Here is a 22,246-nt window from a genome sequence, read left to right on the forward strand (position 1 = left end):
GTTTTCTCTCTCACTGTCTATGAAAGTGCTTTGTACACAGTGGGTGCTTAATAAAAGTCTTTCTTCAGAGTCCCCTATGCCTTGCTCCTTTTTCTGCTCCAGCTGAATTTATACCGAAACCTTGTCAGAGGCGAGGATAATGTCTCCCACTGCTCCAGTGTGGTGTGTCCCCCTCCCACACGCCACCGTCGGCCTCAAGTGCCCCAAAGGAACTTGGTAATGTAATCATCACCCGTGTGCCTTCTAACCCCACCCTCAGTCACTCACTTGTGTGTCAACTTGGACAGGTCACTGCCCCCTCTGCTCCTGAGTTTCCTCTTAGGTGAAATAAAAGGGTTGGAGTGGATGCATTCATTCATTCCTCCATTCATTCAAAAGCTGTTTACTGGGGCCGGCTCCGTGGCCGAGTGGTTAAGTTCGCGCACTCCGCTGTGGCGGCCCAGGGTTTGTATCCTGGGTGCGGACATGGCACCTCTTGTCAGGCCACGTTGAGGCGGCATCCCACGTACCACAACTAGAAGGACGTGCAACTAAGATATACAACTGTCTACAAGGGGAGTTTGGGGAGATAAAGCAGAAAAAAAAAAAAAAAAGATTGGCAACAGTTGTTAGCCCAGGTGCCAATCCTTAAAAAAAAAAGATTGGCAACAGTTGTTAGCCCAGGTGCCAATCTTTGAAAAAAAAATCTGTTTACTGAGACTACGTGCCACAAGTCCTGTGAATGAAGGGTGAACAAACCACAGTTTGTGCCTTCAAGGAGCTCATGTTTTACAGGAGGAGGCAGAATAAGTGGTTAAAACACCACTAGAGGGGCCAGCCCTGTGGCCGAGTGGTTAAGTTCGTGCGCTCCGCTGCAGGTGGCTCAGTGTTTCGTCGGTTCAAATCCTGGGCGCAGACATGGCACCGCTCATCGAGCCACGCTGAGGCAGCGTCCCACATGCCACAACTAGAAGGACCCACAACCAAGAATATACAACTACGTACTGGGGGGCTTTGGGGAGAAAAAGGAAAAAAATAAAATCTTTAAAAAAAAAAACACCGCTAGAGTGGTACAGGGCAGGGGGACTCCGAGGGATGGACAAAGGCTTCATAGGAGAGATGACTCTTAAGACTGTTGCTCTTTCCTTCTAGGGAAACAGATTTTGGGTCAAAATAAGAAAGAATCTTCTAACAGAACTGTGCATAAAAGAACAGAACAGGCTTCAGTGGAAGGCCGCCCATCAGGAGGAGTCTCTCCCGGGGCTGTGACAAGTGCAAGGATGCACAGAGCCTCTGCAAAGGGTACGTATCAACAGGAGGACGCGTGTCCCTTTTTCCACATAAAGATGAAAGTGGAGATTTAATTCACACTTAACTACGCTGGGAGCCGCAGCTCTGGTGCGAAGCTTTCACACTGAATCTGAGTTAAACGTCACACACAGTCCCCCAGCCATCTGAGGTAACAAGCAAAAGGCAGGCAAAGGAAAAGGTTCAGGTGTCATAATTACTTTTATTCTTATCTCCCCTCAGTCAGATAAGGCCAGGGAAGGGGGCAGGTGGGACCCCGAGGAACTTAGAAGAGCTGACGATGGAAGGACTTGTGTCTTTGCCCTCACACACTCAGGGGAAAGCTCTGGGGCCGGGGGGCACACGGGTGGTTCCCAGCAGTCAGGTAAACAGTGTCTGAGAGATGTGACAGTGGATGGGCTAAAGGGAACAGTCGGAGGTCTGAGAGGAGCCAGGAATGAAAGCCAGTGGCCAGATCCTGCCCGAAACCTGAGGCCCCTCCACTTCTCCCGTGCAGCATCGGGCCCTGCTTTTCCTCAGGCAGCCACCAAGGGGCGGCAAAGTGCTGTCTGAAATCCCAGCCCACTGGGAGCGCAGACAGGCCCTGGGAGTTGTCCCCAGGTGGGGCGGGAAGGGAGAGGAGGAGCATTTTGGAATAAGGGTATCTGATCCTCACTCCCCTGGGAGGAAGCAGAGGATGGAAGAACCAAGATTCCTGGGGCTTCTGCAGGTGACATAGGAGCCACACACGCACCTGGGAATTGGTGTGGAGTCTGGAGACTTGCAGGTACCTCCCTGGCTCCCATCTGCTAGAGAGGATCTCTGCATCTGTCTTCCCCTCTACAGGAGACCTTCGACTTTACACACAGATGGTCAGATTCCTGGCTGCCTCTAGCTTTATAAAATCCAACCTACTTCTTCCGAGGCCCAGCCCCACCCCTGCCAAAAATGTGAGGGGCCAGCACACTCCCCTCCTCCTCTGCAGTTTATGGCACCCGCCCAGCTTAGGTTTCTCCGCTTCTCGTAATCCTGCATTCTCGTTCATTCGCCCTTCCTCCTTCCAAGACCCATGCAGGTGTTCCTAGGCTTCCTCACGGCCTCAGTACAGGTGGAACGCAGGGGCCTCAGCCCTGGCTCTGCTGCCAGCTCAGAGTGTCCTGGACCCCTCTCAGGACCCAGAGCAGGAGACTCTGCACCATACTCTACTTTGAGATGGCCCTGAGTTGCCCCTGTCACGCTGTTTTTGCTGAGGGCCTGCTTCCTCTCCCAAGCTTTTGGAGCGCAGCATCAAATAAACCTTTCAATTCCCAGTTTCTGCATAAACTGTCCTGGGAAGAGAAGGACTTGGACAAGTGGATTCTGGGAAGCATGACCAAGACCCAGGCTGAGAGTAGTAGGGAAAAGGAGTGGGGGTGGGGGGTAGTCCCCAGAGCTGGGACCAGAGGTTAGGAGAGGAACCTAAGGGACTTTGGAGGAGAGTGGCAATGGGATAAGGAAGTCAGTGGGAATCTCCCTGTGCCACCCTGGCCGTGGTCTTCCATCTTGCTGACAGGAAAACTGAATCACAGACAGCAAGAAACCCTTGCTGAATACCATGAGCCCACTGGCAGTGAGGCGGGGAATCAGACACCAGAATCCTGCCTGCCAGCTGTGTCTAGAAGGTGGAAACTATAGAGTGCAGAATCTGGTGGCAGTATTTGGGGGCAGATGGAGAGCCAGAGGTGGCACTGAGGACAACAAATCCCCAGAGACATCAGGGCCTGACCACCCAGTCTCCTTCTAGGCCCCACCCAGTCTGTTAGCTATACGACCTTGGACTTTTTACCAAGCCTCGCGATCACCTCAGCTCCCCTCTGCAATGGGGGTGTGCAGAGCACTGCCTTTGGAGGGTTGCCGTAATGATTGATTTAGCCCAGCACACAGTAGTCATCCCAGCCTGGCTCCCAGTTGCCTTTATCTCACACACAAACACCACCATCCATTCTTGGTGCCCTCTCTCCTCAAAGTCCCAAGATGGAACAAAACTTTGAAAGCTTCTGCAATGTTTCTTGAAAGCTGCAAATAGGAAGGGTAGAGAGGAAGAGGTTGGGAACAGATAGATAACATACCTAGTCACCCTCCTCAAGGGCAAACAGAGCCCCCAGAATAATGGGAGAGAGGCGAGCCCTGGAGGGAGAGGCCAAGGGAGGGTCCAGGTGTCCACTCTGAACCTCCCTGATTCCACCCAGTAACTTTCTACTGGCCCAGAGTTGGCTGCCAGCATGTGCTAGCTGCACAGCTTCTCCCAGGCGTGGCCCCCTGGTCCCCTCCCCAGTAGAGCCTGCAGGGGCTGGGTGGCTGACGCATATGCTGCCCAAGATCTCAGCCGCCTGGAGGCTGATAAGGAGACTGGACCTCATCACATGGGACCAGCTGGAGGGACTGGCCCGGCTGTTAGCATCAGCTGAACAGCTTCCAGATTGGAGAGATGAAGAGATAAGGGGTGGAGGAGGCTTAGGACTCTGGGCTGAGTGGCCGGAGAAGCTGGGGGAAGGGACATGGGCACTGCCAACTGAGGCCTCAGGAGGCCTGGCTGGGGATAAGCCAGCAAATGGCAGCAGATGGGGGAGGGTTTAAAAAATAAGATGTCAGAAAGGCCTTATGGAAGGGCTGGGGACAGGGCAGTATTCCTTCCAGATGGGGCTGGCTCAGCAGCTAGAAGCACCCTCGCTCCCTCAGAACATCCAGTCCTCCCCAGCCCAAGCACTCACGTAGTCTCAGGCCGTGGGAGCCTGGGGGTTGAGAGAAGAGAGTGAGAGGATATAGGTCTCGGTCCTGCCAACCCCAAACACCTCCCAGGTGGCTGCAGGGCTGGGTGAACTGGTGATCCTGCAGCACCCAGGCCACCCAGTTGGCTGCCCTGCTCCCACCTTCCTTGGAGCCCCAGGACAGGGCCCCACTTCGGAGCAGAGCCTCCTGCCCCTACCCTCCTGCCCCAACAGTGCTCTGTCATGACCCAGGAGGGTAAACCAAGGCAAGCGCAGATGGCACCGGCTTCCTGCCCCTCTCCTGTTGCCCTTGGCCCCAGGTCTCAAGTGCCTCAAACAAGCCACTGGTCCCAGAGCTGAGAGGGAAGGGCAGGCTGGGACAACCATACTGTCTACCCGCATCCCCCCACCTGCAGAGCACCCTCATCTCATCTCCTGGCTGTCTTCCCCACCCCCTTCCTTACAAAGTGTCAATGCCTGATCCGGAAGGAAAGAGAGGAGCGGTGGAGTGAACATAGGACAGTGTGCCCTAAGGTCACATAGCTGTGGCAGTCTTAGGAGGAATCAGGGTCAGGGTGTGGGCCTCAGCTAGGCTTCCTGGGGTCTCTTTCCCACATCTGAAATCCTGCGCACCTCCTCCCACTCATCCATTGGGTCCTCAAACCCAAAGGAGCCTCCAGCCTTGACTGTCCCAGTGTGGGAGATATAACTGAGGGGAAGGGGCCACAGAGGGGATGGTGTGACCTCGATTCCACAGGGTCCCTGATGGCAGGGGCACAAACAAGCTGCAGAGGGTGAGGATGAGGGTCAGACTGAGGGGAGTGAGGGGGCTGGACACAGGCTAGGCTGGCAGCTAGTTTTATATCTGGGCTTGCAGGAGCACAGGGAGGGTCTGAGGACCAGCAAGGGGGCATTCTCTGAAGGCAGGAGGGGGCAGGAAGGGCTCCTCATTCTCGGTTGGTGCCAAAAAGCTGCAGGAAGAAGGTGAAGATATAGATGATGTCCAGGTAAATGTTGAGGGCTCCAAAAATGTACTCCTCGGGGCTCAGCGAGTGGCGTCGGTTACCCATCAGCAACTGGGTGTCAAATGCCAGGAACTGAGGGAAGCAGGGAGAGAGAGAGAAGTCAGAAGGTGCAGCCACTGTGACACTGACCAAGGGGGCCCACTGTCCCCACCTAGGCCCACCCCTGGTTCTGTTACCATCACCTGCTGCCTGGTTGCTCAGTGACTCTCCTGTGACAGCCCAGATTCTGGAACCTTCCCAACACCTTCCCTCCCTAATTCAACACCTCTTTACTGAGCATCCATGATGTGCCAGGCACAGGGATACAGCAAAGAACGCGACAGACAAGATCCTGGCCCTTGTAGAGATTAGAGTCTAGCAGGGAGGTAAGCGTTAGTATGATGAGCGCAACAAAGAGAAATACGAGGTGCCACGGGGGCTGGTAATAAGGAGCCTGACCCAGGTGAGTGTGGCAGGGAGTGAGGGAAGGCTTCCTGGAGGAGGGGACATAAAAGTTGAGACCTAGTCTTCTTGCTGTTCCCTCAGGGCCTGCTCTTAGAGGATAAACGAATGCTTTGTGGAGTAGTGATTAGGGAACAGGCACTTGTTACATGCTTTATAGACATTAGCTGATAACATCCCCACTGAGTGGGGATTCTATTATTCCTAGAGGAAACCAAGGCCCAGAGATGTTAAGTACTTGCCAAGGTTACACAGCTGGGAAGTGACAAAGCAAGGATTTGAACCCAAGCAGGCCGGCTCCAGATCTCCCACGCTCAACCTTTCTGCACTGCTGCTTACTGGCAGCGCCCAGGGGGTTAATGTGTCTCCTGCCAGAAATCAGGCTCTCCCTGGGGCACCTTCTTGGTGAACGGACTACAAACTGTTAGTACCTTAGAGACAGCTCCCCTCTGCCACCCTGCTGACCCTCCCAGGCCTTCCCACTGTTTACACCAGCTCCTATTCCTTCCACTTAGCTTTTGTCTGAGGTCCAAGCACAGGGAGCAGAACCCCCCCTAGAAGTAACATATGACACTTGACAGGCATGGTGTAGCTTTCTGGGAGAAAGAAGGCAAAAAGTTCCACCAGCGTCTCAAAGGTTATGAACCATTGGTCCACACCATGATAGGAATTCTTTAAATCACATCCTTGTTAACTGAGCTGTACCCAGCTCCTCCGTCACTTGTGTGTGGAAGATCTGTGTTCCTTGGGTCCTCTGAAATATTCATTATACAATAAATGCGTATGGGCATGAGCTGGTGCCAGCGACACGCTGAGAGCTGCAGAGACAAGGAGGACCACCATGCCGTGCCTGCCCCTGAAGGGACACTTACAGATGATTGCATTAAAACCTGGTAAATGACATAACAGGGCTGATTGGTCAGGAGGAAGGTGGCCCAGGAGAGGTGACACTGGACCTGGGGCTTGAAGGATGAGTAGGAGTCTGTTAGACTGAGAAGGCCATGGGAACCCTTCAGGGTGAGGGGCATGGTGTGAAGAGTAGGGGATTCCGTGTAGCAGAGCAGTGGGGCAAGGGGATGGAGGGAGAGGGGCTGGAGCCCAGGGGGTCAGAGGCCCCAGAAGGGAGTAACTCCAGCATGTGGGACAACAGGCATGTCACCCTTGAGGGTGGGGAGTGATTACAAGTAGGGACTTGAAAGTCAGATCCACTTGGATCCCAGTCTCAGCTCTGCAACTCACTAGCTGGGACCGTGGGCAAGGTATTCAGTCTCTCTGAGCCTGGGACTGTCCCCATCTGCAGAAGGGAGACGAGTGTGCTTCCCTCCTGAGGTTGTTGTGAGTGACATAATGCACGCAAAACGCCTGGCACAGGGCCTGACACACAGTAAGCACTTAATGAATGGTGGCTCTTAGTGTGGTTTCATAGTTATGATCTGCAGAAGGAGCGGTGCCCTCTTGAGAACACGTGCACGCTGCTGCAGAGACTCAGGTGTCTCCTGGGGCTCATCAAGGAGGCAGAAATGTTCCCGGGGAAGCTGTGTGGTCTTAACAGAAGGCAAATGGAGAGCCACAGCAGGGCTGAGGGGCCTGTGCAGGACATGTCTCTGAGCTCAGCAGTGCTGAGGGAACAGTGTATGAGAACACAAGACCGGAGCTGGAATGCCAGGGTCTGAGTGCTGGTTCCATCCCTCAGTAGCTGTCACCCACTTGACCTCAGTGTCCTCCTCTACAAAATAGGACAGTAATAACGACCATACCATGGTGTGGTTTTGAGGGTAAATAACTGACAGTGCATGTGACATTAATTATTATTACTAATAGGGTCATTCATTCCATTCTACTTTGCTCCTTCTGAATTTGATTTGGATTCCCAAGTAAATTTTCCTTCTGTAGAGAGAGCGAGCAAGGAGAGGGGCCGACTCAAATGCTACAGCCTGCTTAGCAGTTACAGCTGCCAGCATAAGTTAATAAATTGCTGATCTGGCTTATCAATCAGTACCTTGCTTGGTTGATTTCCCAGAGCCTGGTCACCCCTGGGTGAGCTAATGAAATTGAATCTCTCAACCTGGAAGGCTTGGATCTGACCAGGTCTAGGGGGTGGCCCCTCCAATGAGCTTCCACCCAGGAGGCCTCCTAGAGCAGCTAGCTGGCTTACTCTTGGAGAAAAGAGGAATGAAATGATTTCTGCTCCTGCCCTTGCCCTGTGGCCATGGCTCCCTATCTACATGGTGCTCGCTGGGATAGCCTGCCCCAAATTTCAATCCCACTGTCTGGTACCACCCATCACTGCAACCTCAGGCCTGTGAGTCAACTACGGGCTTTTCATTCATTTATTCCCAACCATATTCACTGAGTATCTACTATGTTCTATGTTGCCTTCAGAGAACTGACAGTTAATGACAGCAAAAGATGTTATCAGAGATTGCATTATAGCCTGCACTCATTATAGGGAAAAGTAACCTGATCATGAACTTGGGTGATAGTAAGCAGTATTAACTTACAACATCTTGGTTCAGAGCAGATATCTTGGTTATAGTCAACATCTTAATTGGCAGCCAAGAGCTAACAGAGAGCTAACAACTGGGCTGGGTGCTAACACCTAACAGGACAGCAGGTACTTGGGTTGGTAGCCAGCTGAATACAAGACCCTGCAGGAGGAGCACGTGGGATGGGGGGCAAGAGGCAGGAGTAGGACTAGGATGCTATTAACTTACTTCTGAATAGTCCCTTCACACACTAATCCATTATCTCATCTCACTTACCCAAGTTGCCCTAGGAGATACGTATTATTATCACTATTTTTCATATAAGGAAAGGAGTCCCAGAGCCTGTGAGTGACTTGCTGATGGTCATTTATCCAGTGTTGGAACTAGAACACCTGTCTCCTATTCTGATACGATGGAATAGAGGGGGCTTGCAGGGAGCGAGGGGCATGCACACAGGGCAGAGGAGCCAAAGGACAACTCTCCTGGGTCATCCTATTGGCCAGTGTTGGACCCAGTCAGGGACCCCCGACCACACCCTTGGCCTGACCCTGCTGTGTCCAGGACCTAGGCTCGTGTCTGTTGTCCTCCCAGAGATGAGGCTGAGAGGCCATAGGGTAGCCATGCCATGGAAAGGCCAGCTCAGAGCCACCAATAAACAGGCCCTGCATACCAAAAGTTGGGGCTGCAATGTGTTCAATCAGCATAAAACATAACACGTGGACAGTGTCCATCCTACGGAAATGCCAACATGAGTGTGCAAAGCAGCACACCCAGGGTCATTCATGGCAGCATTGGTTCCAAGAGTGAAACCCTGGAAACAACCCCAAACACTGTCAACTACAGGATGGTGAAATAAACAGTGAGCATCAGGGCTGAGGTGGAGACATCTCTGATATATGCTATTATGAGAAAAAGGCAAGTTGCAGAAGAATCCATCTCATATTATCCCCTTTATGTAACAAAAAAGCCCCACGAAACTATATATCCTAGGAGCCTATATAGCAAATATCTATAAAATGCATATAGACAGGTCTGGAAGGAGAGACAACTGACCTCAGCAGCTACCACTGGGGAAGGCAATGAGGGACATGGTCAAACGGCATTTGCTTTATATTATTTAAGATTTAAAAAATGAAATATATGAATAAAGTCATTCATATATTATTTAATTAGAAATTTTAAAAAGAAGGTTAAAGTAACACAAAGAAGAGTTGGTGAACTCTTTCATTAAATTCTCACCATAGGCCTCTGCGACAGGTGTGGCATTATCATCTCCATCACACAGCTGAGGAGACTGAGGCACAGGGAGTACAAGTGACCCACCCACTTCACACAGCCAAGAGGACAGCTCCTGTCTCTGACAAAATCCCATTCTCCTTCAGCCATGTGGCACTGCTTCGGGCATGGGGAGTGTGTGTGTGTGTGTGTGTGTGTGTGTGTCTAAGGACGGAAGAGGTGGGAAGAAAAGCACAAACAGAGCTCATGGCTAAGAGTGCTGCAGACTTCCTGGGAGGACACAGGGAGCGCTGGGCCCACCTGGCCCTGCCACCACATTCTGGGCTAGACGGTGAGCCCGGACTTTGGGAATTCTGTAGAAAAGAGACTCCCAGCCTTAAGGCTTTGTGCCCTAGGTTGGGAGGCAGGACAGGGAGCAGGAAAGTGGAGATGTGCTGAGTAGAGACCTGGGGTCTGTTTGTTGCCTGGTGCTAACAGAAGATACTTCTCTTGTCTTCATTGACCTGGGTGTCAAAAGTTTAAATGGCACAGACAAAATCTACACGCAGCCCTGGCTCCTGGGAGCACCTCCAGGCCGGTCACCAAAGGAAGAGGGCCTGGCAGGGTTGTGAATCAGGAAGCCCGGTGTGGGCTGAAAGGGCAGTAGTGCAGGAAAGCATGGGGAAGAGCCCAAGCGTGGTCCTACGAGGAAGGGCACAAGTGCAACGCAGCGCTTGAGGCCATGAGCCACGGAGTCACCCAGACCTGGCTTCAAATTCTGCCTCTGACCTTAGGCAACTGACTTCTACTCACAGGTAGTATTACTGATCACTGGTGATGCACCAGGCACTTTCTTTTTTTTTTTTTTTTTGAGGAAGATTAGCCCTGAGCTAACATCCGTGCCCATCGTCCTCTACTTTATATGTGGGACACCTGCCACAGCATGGCTTGACAAGTGGTGCCATGTCTGCACCCGGGATCTGAACCAGTGAACCCCAGGCCGCCGAAGCGGAACATGAGAACTTAACTGCTGCGCCACCAGCCCGGTCCCAACACCAGGCGCTTTCTAAGTGCTTCACATATATTAATTCACTTAAAAGTCACAACAGCCTACAAGGTAGGTAGTACTATTGTCTGCAGAGGTTACATGATTTGATCAATCCACACAGCTAGAATGTGGCAGAGAATGGATTTGAACCCAGGGACTCTGCTCCAAAATCTGGTGCTCTGAATACAAAGTGAACATTTACAAGAAGGGTAAAAGCTCCCATTGTCGCTGAGACACTACCATGTTCTAGGGGTGAGGCTGTTTTCTTTTTCCCTTTCATGTATTATCTTCCTTAATCATTACCACAGCCTTGTGAGATAGTTAATATTAGCCCCATTTTAAAGATGAGGCAACTGAGGCACAGAGAGGTCAAGTAACTTGCCCAAGGTCACAGTGGTAAGAGCAGGTGTTTGGCCTTGAATGTGGTTTGGGCAGGGTGCATGTGGCAAGCTCCCTGACCCTTTGGATGGCCCCTCTTCCTGGCTCTGCTCCGGAGAGGAGAGCAGTGACTCCTTCCCCACCTGGCCTGCATGCCAGTGTAGATACTCTTCTGCAGACTGAACTGCCCCTCCCTCAGCCCACCACCCCCAAGGCTGGGGGTGCTTCTTCCACCTTCTCCACATCAGGGTGTGGGTTGGAAGGGCTTGGTTTGAGCAGGGTGTGGGTTCCTGAGGATCAGTGCCTCGGAAAGTGAGGGGGACACTGAGGGCACTTCCCCCCAAGGAGAAATTACCACGTAACCACACTCCCTCCTGCCACCTTCAGAGGAATCCACTCAATGTCCAGAGGGTTCCAATGAGGCCTCAGGGGAGGCGTCAGGGCTGTTTTAGTGGCAGAGGGTGGGTGACAGAACAGAGAAAGTCCTCACTGGATCTTTCAGGCTGGTGTACACCAGAAAGCAAAAGAGCTTCTAAACTCTGAATGAAATAAAGATAGGCCTAAAATAAAATCGTCCCTCTGCCATGGGTTTGTGCAGCCATCTTTACTTTTCAAAGCGTTTTTCTAATTGTGAAGAAGGGAGGGCAGGGGTCACAGCCCCCACTGGAAAAGCGGGGGGGTGGGGGCAGGAGCGGGGGGCCCGACTGGAGTCCCTTCCCCAGATTCCTCAGGTCCTGTGGGGCTGGCCTAAGCTGGTCACGGGGACAAAGGTGACACAGATTCCCTGTTGGGGCTGGATGGACGGAACTGCCGAAAGCCTAGCCTCAGAGCACCCGGAGGTTGAGCAGGCCTCCCAGGGACCTCCTGCTGCAGGGAGTCAATCTGGAGGATGTCTCTGGGCCTCTATTTTCCCCTCTGTAAAACAGACAGGGAGACAGAGTGGAAGGAATGCTGGGCAGAGAGTCAGGAAAACGGGGCTTTCGTCCAGCTTGGCAGCTAACACTGCATGCGTGTGTTTATGTGTGTGGTGCATGATGCGTGTGGTATGTGGTGTGCGTGTGTGGGGGGGTGATGTGTGTGGTGTGTCTTTATGTGTGTGTCTCTCTGTTTGGGCGTGCTCTCTCTAGACCTCAGTACTGAGAGGTCCCTGCCAGCTCCGCGGGCTCACTGTTTCAGTCCTGCTTTTCTTTCAGGGGACTGAGAGCAGATGGCTGTGTTTGTCCCCCCACACCCCTCCCCCCCGCCGATGGTCAGGGGTCAACACCTAGCAGTGGAGGCCCAGCACCTCTACAAATAAAGCATCTTCCTCTCCAAGCTTCACTCATCCAAACACCATCAGGCCCTGAGGCATCCAGGACTGACCACACACGTTCTCCCTGCCACCCTGTCCCTAACTCGGGGACACTGCAGTGGCCTCCTATCTGGCCTCCCAGCCTCTGGCCTAGTCACACAACTTCTCGCTAATCTTACCTAAAGCGCAGAGACTGTGATGTTTCCTGAGGTCCTCAAAGTGGCCAGGCTGGGCAGGGCAAGGAGAGTTCTGCCTTCATCTAATTTCTAAAAGTCCCTGCCTAGTTTCTCCCCTAGGTCTCCGGGCTTGGCTTCCGATTTAGGTGTCTGGGAGACATTAGCTTCCTCAAAGAAGGACCAGCTCTGAGAAGAGCAACCTGCCCAAAGTCACATGCGCACGGAGGCTCAGCCACAGTGGAAAGACAGCTGGCCAGGCCCTCGGCCCCACTGGCTCTCTCTCGCCCTGCCCCACCCCTGCTGCTCTGTCCCAGCACCCCCCCCCCCTGCCTCATTACGCCAGCCCAGCCCAGCCCAGCCCAGCCCTTCCCTCAAGCTCCCCTGCCTGACTTTCCATGAGCTTCTGCAAAAAAGAACTCAAGAAGAGGGCACTAGAGAAGAGAGGGAGAGGGGGCCACCTTGAGGTCAGTACCTTTTGGCTGACTCACTGACTTCTACTGGCATTTAGGTCTGGAGCCCAGTGGGGGACACGGGGTAGGGTGAGGCAGAAAACCCAAGGCCTCTTGAGAATGCACCCCAAGGCTAGTCGGGGTGAGGCCTAGGAGGGGCCTGTCCCTCAAGGCTGAACCACGACCCTAACAAGCCTTGGTTCCCCATCCCCCAATTTCAGCCCAGTCCAGCCTGATGGCCCTGCCCTCAAAGATGTGGAGCTTTTCAGGGAAGGGGCTGAGGTCTCTAGGAGAGAAAATAATTTGATTCTCACATCCTTTCCAAGGCCCACGCTGCTAGGGGTTGGGGGGCAGTTCTCACTGGGGTCTGCGACCTCCTCTGACACTTTTCTTCGCTCCTTTCTCACACATCCACTTTGAGGCGGCGAGTGAGTGGGGCAGGGATGCGCTGAGCGCAGTCTGTAATTCTGGCCTAGTTGCAGTGCTGGGGGGCCCCTCATGGTACTGAGAATTTCCCAAAGGCTAGGGTAGGAGATGCCAGATGGGCAGATGGAGAGGCCAGGGGTGCTGAGCCATGGTTTTGGGGATGGGGTGGAGTTAGGTGACCACAGATTCCACAGGACAGAACCAACGCTGGAAGTAGGGTCAGATTGAGGTCAAGGATCTTCTGAGCCGGGTTAACGGCAAAGCACGGGGACCTTTGTTCTTGTGGGCCTGGGCCTCTGAAGGCCTCTGTCCACCCAAAACCGAGAGGAGGGAGGGTAGCGAATCCAGCAGCCCCCTCCTCACCTTTTCCCTACCCCATGGGACCCAGGGGACATGCTGCATGTCTTCCCTCCTCTGAGCCAGGTGAAGGAGGGCAGGGGATGGAGCCGGAGGACTGACACCGTGCTCCTCACCATTGTTTACATGACCCACAGGTTGAGCCCAACCAAGGCCTGCTGGTTCGTTGGTCTCCTAATGAGACATTCACGGGTAATTAGGCACTGCGGTTCCTCCTCCCCTGTGACTCACAGGAGACCTGGGTGGCAGGCAGCGCTTCACTCAACTGTGCAGGCGGCCTTCTTTGCTCTGAGCTTCCCTAGCCACTCAGCCACACCTCTCAGGCATCCATTCATTCCACAAGCATCTAGGGGGCACCTACTGTGTGCCAGGCACGTTCTAGGCACTGGGGATGCAGCAATGGGCAAGCCAGACAAAAATCCCCGCCTTCAAGGAACTTAGATTCTGTTGGAGGGAGACAAACAATAAACAAACAAATCAGAAAAATATATAGTATGTCAGAAGACGAGAAGTGCTATGGAGAGAAATAAAGCAGAGAAGGAGAGTAGGGAGCAACGTGTGTGTGTGTGTGTGTATGCTCAGGCACACAAGATTGTAAATAAAGCAAACACTTGAAGGAGGGGAGAGACGAAGCTGTGAGCAGATCTGAGGGAGCGGACAGAGGCAACCGCAGGTGCAGGGGCCCTGGGCTGAGAGTGAGCCTGCTGTGCTCAGGAGTGGCAGGTAAGGATGCCAGTGTGGCTGCAGCAGGGTGCGTGACGGGGGAGTGGGAGGAGGTGAGGTCAGCAAGGGCCTGCAGGCCAAGCAGAGAAATGACCTGAACTCATGTATGTTTAACAGGATCACCTCAGCTGCTGCATTGAACATAGACTGTGAGGGGCAGTATCCGTGGGAGGCCACGGCAAGAATCCAGGTGGGAGGTAATGGTGACGTGGACCAGGGAGTAGCCATGAAGGTGGAAAGCAGCAGTCAGATTCTGCATAGAAGGTGGAGCCAATCGGACTTGCTGCTGGACCAGATGTGGGGTGTGAGGAGAATGGAAAAGTTGACGATGTCACCAAGGCGTTCGGCCTGAGTAACTGGAAGGATGGAGTTGGCATTTACAGAGATGAGGAAAGCTGTGGGAAGAGCAAGGGATCAGGGAAAGAGCAGGAGCTCAGTTTGTACATGTTAAGTTTGAGGTGTCCATTAGACTTCCAACTGGGGATATCAAGTAGGCAATGGAAATTCAAGTCTGGAATTCCAGGCTAGAGATGTAAATTTTAGGGTCATCATCATAAAAGATGGTATTCAAAGTCTTGAGACAGTCTGAGATCCACTAGGGAGTGAGTGTAGAAAGACTGCAATGCCTTAGGGCCTCCAGCATGACCAGGGAGGCAGGAGGAAAACAGGAGAACTGGTGGCCTGGATGTCAAGTGAAGAGGATGCTTCTGGGGGGAGGGAACGAGCAATTGTATCAAATGCTGCTGAGTCAAGCAAGCTGAGGACTGAGAAATGACCGCTGGATTTAGTGACATGGAGGCCCTGGTGACCTTGGCGAGAGCATTTTTAGGAGGGTTAAGAGAGAATGGGAGAAAGATTGAGAAGAGAGAAGAGAAAAGGGAGGAGAGGAATTGGAGATAGTGTAGATTCCCTTATAAGGAGTTTTGCTTTAAATGGGGGAAGTAGAGGAGGACGTGGGTCAACAGTGTTTCGTGCGTTGTCATTCTTTCAGATGGGAGAAATTACAGCCTGTTTCTCTGCTGATGGGAATAATCCAGTAGAGAGGACAATACCGACGGTGCAAGAGAGGGAGGGGAAAATTGCTGGTGGGACCCCCTCAGGCTGTCCCCAGTTCAAGCCAACAGAAGTAGTCCTGTTTGAGGGGGACCACAGGGATGCTGGAAATGGCACCAGGCTGGGCACAGGACACCTGGGTTCTGTCCTAAATCTGCCCCTCACCATCAGTGGGACTCTGTGCCAGCCCGGCACACCCAGGGCTTCAGATGTGGAAAGCAGGTCTTTTAGCATCAGCACTGTCTCCCTCCCTGGGTTGTGGTGGAGATACAGTGAGGCAATAAGTGTGAAAGTGCTTTGTAAAATGTAAAGGGCAGAACAGATGGTTGGGATTTTTTTTACTCTAAAAACACAAGGGATTATTAAACAAATTTAAGGGATTACTGTTTATCCAGCCCTGCGAGTACGCACAGCTTCCTGGCATAACTGACACACTTGCTGTGACCTGATCTGCATGAAGCCAAGTCGACTCCACAGCCCTGGACGGTGCTTGCCGCCCCCCACCCCCGACTCTCCCCCAGCCTCGTTCCTCTGCACTGACACCTCTTCTTCCATTGGCCCCTGGCAAATGCTGCTGCCCCTGAGGCCTCCCCAGGCTCACTCCCCTCAGTGGGACCCTCCCTCTTTCCTCCTTGCCCAGCTCCTCACACCATCTTTTTAACCAAAATTTGTCTTTAGCAGGTTCTGGCTGGAGGAAAGAGCACTTGTCAGGGAGCCAAGAGAAGTTAGTGTTGTAGGATGACCAACTATCCTGGTTTGCCCAACATTTAGGGATTTCCCCAAGAAGTGGGACTTTCAGTGCTAAAACTGGGAAAGTTCTGGGTAAACTGGGATGAGCCGGTCACCCTAGTCCTAACCAAGGCCACACTCGGATGATCTGCCATTATCCTGCTGGGAAATCTTGGACAAATCACTTAACTTCTTTGGGGTTCAGTTTTTTCATCTGTAAAATGAGGGATTTGGAGATTTACCAGATCCCTTTTTAGTCCCTTCCAGCCCTGAAGTTCTGAGCCTGAAGGGCATTTACTCGTTCCACAAATACTGATTGCTACTATGTACCACACACCGTACTCCTCCTGTTGACTGTGGCATTGTGGGCACTCAGCACAGCACCTCACTGTAGGTGCTCAGTAAAGACCCATGGAAAGGATTGAATGAACCATGGAAAGGAATGAATGAACAACCCATTCCTGGCTTGATTCCTACGCAAACCCCCAAAAACCTCTGCTCATAGTTCCAAACCCATGCTTTTCCCCCTGGCTCTGCTCCCTGAATCTGTCACCCACAAGCCTTTGGAACCTGTGACTAAGCTCAGGACTCTGGCCAGACCGAGTTGAACTGAACATTCCAAGGGGGGAGAGGAGAGTCTGGTTATTAGTCCTGCTGGCAGTGGATGTTTACCATGGATCCCCATGCTCCCCTGCAAGAAGATGTCACCAAAACAAGCTGGGTGGATCCTGGAGCACCATCACTTTCAAGAGCTTGAAGTCTACCTGAACAAAGGGCCTGTGCTGGGCTGCTCCAGGCAGATGTCTGCCCCTGGTCACCTTCTGTCCCCTGGGCATCCACTCCCGGCCATCCCCTTCCTTTCCCCACCTAGCTTCAGAGCCCAAGTGGGGCACAGGAGCCAGACCATCCAGACTCCCAATCTGGCCCTCCACTCCTGAGGATGCTGTATGACCTTGGGCAAGTTATTTAAAGTCTCTGAGCTTCAGGTTCCTCATCTTAATTTGAGAACAACAGAACCTATTTTATAGAGTTATGGTGAGGATTAAATGGACATGGAGAGCTTGCTGGGGGGGTGGGCGGGGCAGCAAGCACTCAATAAATATTAGCTTTATTGTTATAATCATCATCATCAACACACTCAGCTTGGTGAGAAGGGCCAAGAACGAGCTCAGTCTAAGTGCATCTCTCACAGGGTACTTGGAATCTCCCTTGCTCCAAGAAATCTTCCAGATTACCCCTAGGAGAGCAATCACTAATTTAGTACACATAGCCAGGACACTCTCACTCTTCCATTTCCACAAGCAGAACTGGCCCTGCCCAAGAGCCAGGGGTGCCTCTTCCCAGCTCTGGCTAAAGCTTCAAACCTGCTGTTGCAACCTTCCTTCTCCCTCTGCCCAGCTCAGCTGGTCTGTCTTGGAGACCAGAGAGAATTCCCTGACCCAGCACTGAGTCTCGCCCCACTCACAGGCGCTTCAGAAGGGTTTGAGGTGGAGGACTATGAGGAAGATAGGGATGGTGGAGGGGCCTGGGGAGATAATGGGAGGCTGAGAAGTCAGGGCCCCCAGGAGGCTACACTCACCAATGTAAACACGCCTGCTCCCAGCACAGCATACACTGCATGGAGCCAGGGTACCTGTGGGGCAGACAAAAAATGGGCTTAGAAATGGCAAGATTGGGCAGCGGGGCAGAGGGGAGGGGAGGAGGGCTCAGTTCAGAGAATGGAGGATGTGAGACAGATTTCCCCAGTAGGGGCCCTCTCTCATTGCCCACCGCTCCCCCACAATCCTCCCCAGCAATCCCTAAAAAGCCCCAGGACCGAGGGGTCCTTGATTCTCTGTGAGTACAGGGTGGGAGGGGGAAACCCCAGGATAACAGTGATCACGGAGGGGCTGGCAGGGGAGCTCCCAACTGGACTGGCACTTCTTCCCTCCACACACAGCCCTAGGCTCAGGCTGGACGAGGGTGACTCATCCTATTGAGGCCCTGTCATCGGCAAAGCCTGAGTCTGGCCCGAGGCTGCTCCCTCCTCCCACTGTGCACTCATTCCTGTCCTGTATGGGTCTGTCTGCCCCTCCGTCTGGGAGCTCTCTGGCTCTAGGTGTGGGGATAATGGGCTCAGGTAGAAGAGGACAAAGACTTGAACTCATGGGTGTGTGTATGTGGCGGGAGGGGGGCCCATCTGGAGTCCCTGCCAGCTGTGCATGATGGGATTGCCTGCAGAAGCTAGAAGGGCACCCCTTTCTAACCTTAGCTCCCTCCAGGTCTCAGGGGCACCCAGCTGTGTGTGGAAATCCTGCAAGAGGTGCCACACCAGCCGTGCCCTTCATAGGGCCTTCCCCCAGCAGATTTCTGGAAACACAGCCATCCTATCAGTCTGATCTGGGTCAATAAAGGGTTCTTTGAAGCTCTGGGGCCCCTTCCTGTAATTCCCCATCCTAGATACACAGAGGGCCCCCAGGCCAGCTCCGGCCTTTCCCTTTGTCAACAGGATCCTGGGAAGAGCCAAGCAAATGCCAGAACCAATGTTGATGTCCTGGACTGGGAGCCAATACCCTGGGGGTTGGGGCTGGGTAGGATGGGGTGGGGGAAGGAGGGGAACGAGGAATGCTGCTCCCAGCCTGGCGGGAAAGGGCCTGTGGGGGACTAGGTACCAAAGGCGGCAAAGAGGAGCCTGGGCCCTAGAAGCGCTGAGCCCTCAGCAGGGGTCCAGTAGCTTCATCTCTTGGTTCCCAGGATTCAAACCTCAAACCCCTCTTGTGATGCCCTCAATCTGTGCCCTTCTCCATCCGCAGTGGCCTGAGTGCCTGGAATGGGTCACTGCGCCCTGAGCAGTCCTGGCTGGATTTCCCAGGGCAGGCTGGACATTTCTAAAATAGCTGAGATTTGGTTGGCCCCATGAACGGGGGCATGCTCAGAGCCAGCCAGATTGCGCCTCTCTGGAATTGGCTGATGATCCCCCAAGAGTCCCAGGAGGCCCTTCCACAGGGCCCCTCTGGACCTAGTGGCTCCAAAGAGCTCCAGAGTTCCCTCCCCTGCATGAGGTTTAAATGCTCTGTGCCCTCCCCCTCAGCCTCACCTCCACCCTAGAGGGGAGGTGGGAAACGTAAAGCCGGATGTGGCTCCTGGAGCGGGCAGGTACCCAGGCCTGCCAAGAAAAGCCTCCTTGTTTGTTTGCTTACACTGCCAGCAACCCCAGGGCAGGTGCCAGGAGGGGCCGGACAGGGTGGCAGACTGTGTGTGAGCCTCTGGCTCTGGGCCTTTCCTGGAGAATGTAGGAGGCAACGGCACCTTTGGGTGGCGCCCTCCCCCGCCTCCCTATGGGGCCGCTGGGAGACCCAAGACTCACATATTGGAAGGGCAGGAGGATGGCCAGGATGAGTCCACTGAAGAAAAGAGTCATGAGCAGCACAAAGATCACACCCTGGCAGGAGGTGAAGTCAAACTGCAGACATGGGAACAGGTGTCAGTTGCTGGGCCCCTTGGGCCTGCACAGCGCCTCGGCATTCTGGGGGCTCAAGCTGGGCAGTGTGCTGGCCAGAAGGCCAAGGCCTGTACAGCAGGCCACCTTCTCATGCTCATCCCCAGAACCCGGAGTTCCTCCCCTTCCCCTCCCCCAGGTGGCCTCCCCTACTCACCCCTTTTACCTTTCCCCAGTCAAGGAATTCAAGCTAAGAGCCTCCCACCCCATCCGCCTTCCCCTGTCCGCAGGCCCCAGAGCTGACCTTGGTCTGGAAGCTGAAGACAGTGACTGAGAGGCAAACGAGGGCCGTGATGCCCAGGCACAGCAGCACAGACGTGGTGTTGTAGTAACTGCGGGACCATCAGGCAGGGGTCACATTCCAGGCGGCACTTCTGGTCTCCCCCAGCCCTCCTCCCAGGACCCCCTCTTCTGCCAGGACCTGACCCAGTGACCTCTGGCCCCCACCCTCTCCCCTTTCTCAGGATCCTCCCTCTCCCTGCTTCCCTGACCTTTCTACTGGGCCCTGGCCTCCCCAACACGCTTGATCAAAATCCTGTTAGAAGGATCTTAGAGACGTGGGAGCGGGGGTGGAGAGGAGCTTGTGCTGGTGCCTGGAGGTGGTTTACAGGGAATGCCTGATGCTGAGGCTGCGGTCTTTAAGCTGCAGTCTGAGAGGAGTTGCCTTGGTCACCTCCATCCTCCACCTGCACCCCCCGATCCAGCCAGGTCCTGGAGGCACTGCCCAGCAGAGTGCATGAGGAGAGGGTGCTAGGGCAATGTTGCCTGCCTGCCTGAACCCCCTCCCCCATCCAATGCTCCTAGGAGGGATGGTGTTGGGGGGCAGCTCCCCTCAGGGTGTGACCAGCTCGCTTCCACCTGTCCCCTTTACCTGGACAACATCCCAGTGAGGTAGGCCATGGACAGGGTCTGAAAGGAGAAGCAGGATGAGGGAACGCTCCAGAACTCAGACTTTGGGGGCCCAGACACCTTCAAGGTCCAGCCCGGGTCTCCACCCCTAGTGCATACCCCTCAACTCTGAATCTGCTCTGCTCACACACACATTTACTTCCAGGGAGTGGCTGGCAAAGGAGTGTCCCAACAGGCCTTGCGCCAGCTGTCCCTTTCTTTCTTTTGTGGTCCTCTTCCCCCCTTTCTAAGACCCTCCACTCTTCATTATCCATAGCTCTAGGATGCCTTATCCAAACCTTTTAAAAACAAAATCACAATGAAAAGAGACAGTGGATGGAGCAGGGGGAGACTAAGCCCATTTGGAAAGAGAGGGTAGGACATCTTTGTGGAAGAAAGGGGGTGAAAATACCCCTGCCTCCCCCAGTGACCTCACATTGGATGTCCCCAACCCAGACCTCCTGGCCCTCGAAGCCCACCCTCCTCCCTCCATCCTCACTTGGCATCTGTCTCCAGACACCCCCAGATCACTTACAAAGATGGTCAGGAGAATCAGGTTCCAGGGGAAATGCCTCCTGTAAGGCAAGTCGCTGAGTTCAGAGGAGGGTGGGGGGTGCCAGCAGCATAGGCTGGGTCACCACTGCATGGAGGGGGTCTCTGCCCAACCCTATCCCCACTTCTTGGAGCCTCTTCTTTCAGCCACATCTCCATGTGTCTCCATCTGTCTGTCCACCTTCCCCCAACCTCAAAGGCACCAAGTAAAGAAGGGAGGGGCAGGCGTGCTTGATGGAGCTCAGAGAGGAATGGGTCCCCCTCAGGGGTGCACAGCACTGGTGGCAGGCAGGACTGGAGCCAGAACTTCCAAGATCCTGCTCATGTTCCCACAAGTTGCTCCCCAAGCCATCATCATACCTGGGTCCAGAACAGCAGGCCAGGGTCAGGTAGGTTGCAAAGAACACAGCACTGTAAGAAATGGATGGGTGAGTCAGCCAGTCTACCCTGAGGTCCCCTCCACCCAGTCCCCTGCTCATCCCATTCTCTGCCACCCTTGCCCACAGGGCACCAGGAAGGGTGATGGGGAGGTCACGGTCATCCTAGAACTTGGCAATGGGCAGGGTAGGGGTCCAATTCCAAAAGAGTGGAAGGGGAATAGGATGAGCCTACTTCTACAAATACGGAATCTTGGGTGCCATGGGATATCAACCACCCAATCCAAAGTGGTCCCCACAGACACTATCTTATCGCTTACACACAAAAAAAGCTCATACACAGTTTTCTCTATGTGCCAGACAGAGTGCTAACTGCTTTAAGAAGATTTGCTAATGCAATCCTCATATTTTCTCTATGAAGCATGCTCTTCTCTTCACAGATGAGGCACAGTGAGGTCAGGTAACTTGTCCAAGGTCATGCAGGTACTATGTGACAGAGGCAGGATTAGAACCCAGGCCTCCGGAGTCCTAGCCCCACACTGCCACCTTGAGGCCCTTCCCAGCCCCAGCCCTACCTGTAACAATCTTCTTAGTTACTTTGTGGTTGGTCTACCCTTCTAGACTGCAAGCTCAGCAGGGGCAGGGCCCTTGTCTGTCCTGCCAGCATCTGGCACAGCAGGAAGTACCTGTGGCATGAATTTCTGGATCAGGTGGCCATATTCACTGGGAGACCGGCAGGGAGCTCAGGTGCAACCCAGAAATAGGGACTGAGGATTGAGGATTTTCTGGAGACCAGTGGAAGTGGAGGCAAGTCCAGGAGGTGGGAGATGAGGGCTGAGGACCCAAGAGTGGGGCATGCACATGCCTACCTAGATTGGTGCCACCACAGATGCATGGGCTCCAGCCCCCAGTGGGCCCTCAATGCGGCAACTGCCATCCTTCCCCATCTCCATCCTCCGTTCTCTCGCCCAGGCCCCACAGCAGCAATTCCAACCATGCTCCCCCATCTGCAAAACTCCCAGGCTGACTCAGTCTCCTTCCTGGTCTGGGCTGATGTGTCCTAGAAAGACTTGAGATGAGTTGGGGCTCCCTGGCTCCCTGCTTGCCACCTGTAAACATCACGTCATGCATCTTTGCGCCC

General features: G+C 53.7%; 1 protein-coding gene across 2 annotated transcripts in view; it reads right to left on the reverse strand.

Moving 5' to 3' along the window:
- Positions 1-1,469: 1,469 nt before the first annotated feature.
- FAIM2 (Fas apoptotic inhibitory molecule 2) overlaps positions 1,470-22,246 on the reverse strand; it is a 33,149-nt gene continuing 12,372 nt past the window's right edge. For both annotated transcript variants that reach the window (XM_001504227.7, XM_005611152.4), the window contains 7 exons: positions 21,089-21,139; positions 20,712-20,751; positions 20,160-20,197; positions 19,533-19,620; positions 19,157-19,252; positions 17,390-17,443; positions 1,470-5,110 (listed from right to left, as the gene is read on the reverse strand). In XM_001504227.7, coding sequence (XP_001504277.2) covers positions 4,961-5,110; positions 17,390-17,443; positions 19,157-19,252; positions 19,533-19,620; positions 20,160-20,197; positions 20,712-20,751; positions 21,089-21,139 — 517 coding nt within the window. In that variant the 3' untranslated portion in view covers positions 1,470-4,960. The remainder of the gene's footprint in view (positions 5,111-17,389; positions 17,444-19,156; positions 19,253-19,532; positions 19,621-20,159; positions 20,198-20,711; positions 20,752-21,088; positions 21,140-22,246) is intronic.

This window comes from Equus caballus, chromosome 6 (assembly GCF_041296265.1).
Source record: "Equus caballus isolate H_3958 breed thoroughbred chromosome 6, TB-T2T, whole genome shotgun sequence".
Lineage (NCBI taxonomy): Eukaryota > Metazoa > Chordata > Mammalia > Perissodactyla > Equidae > Equus > Equus caballus.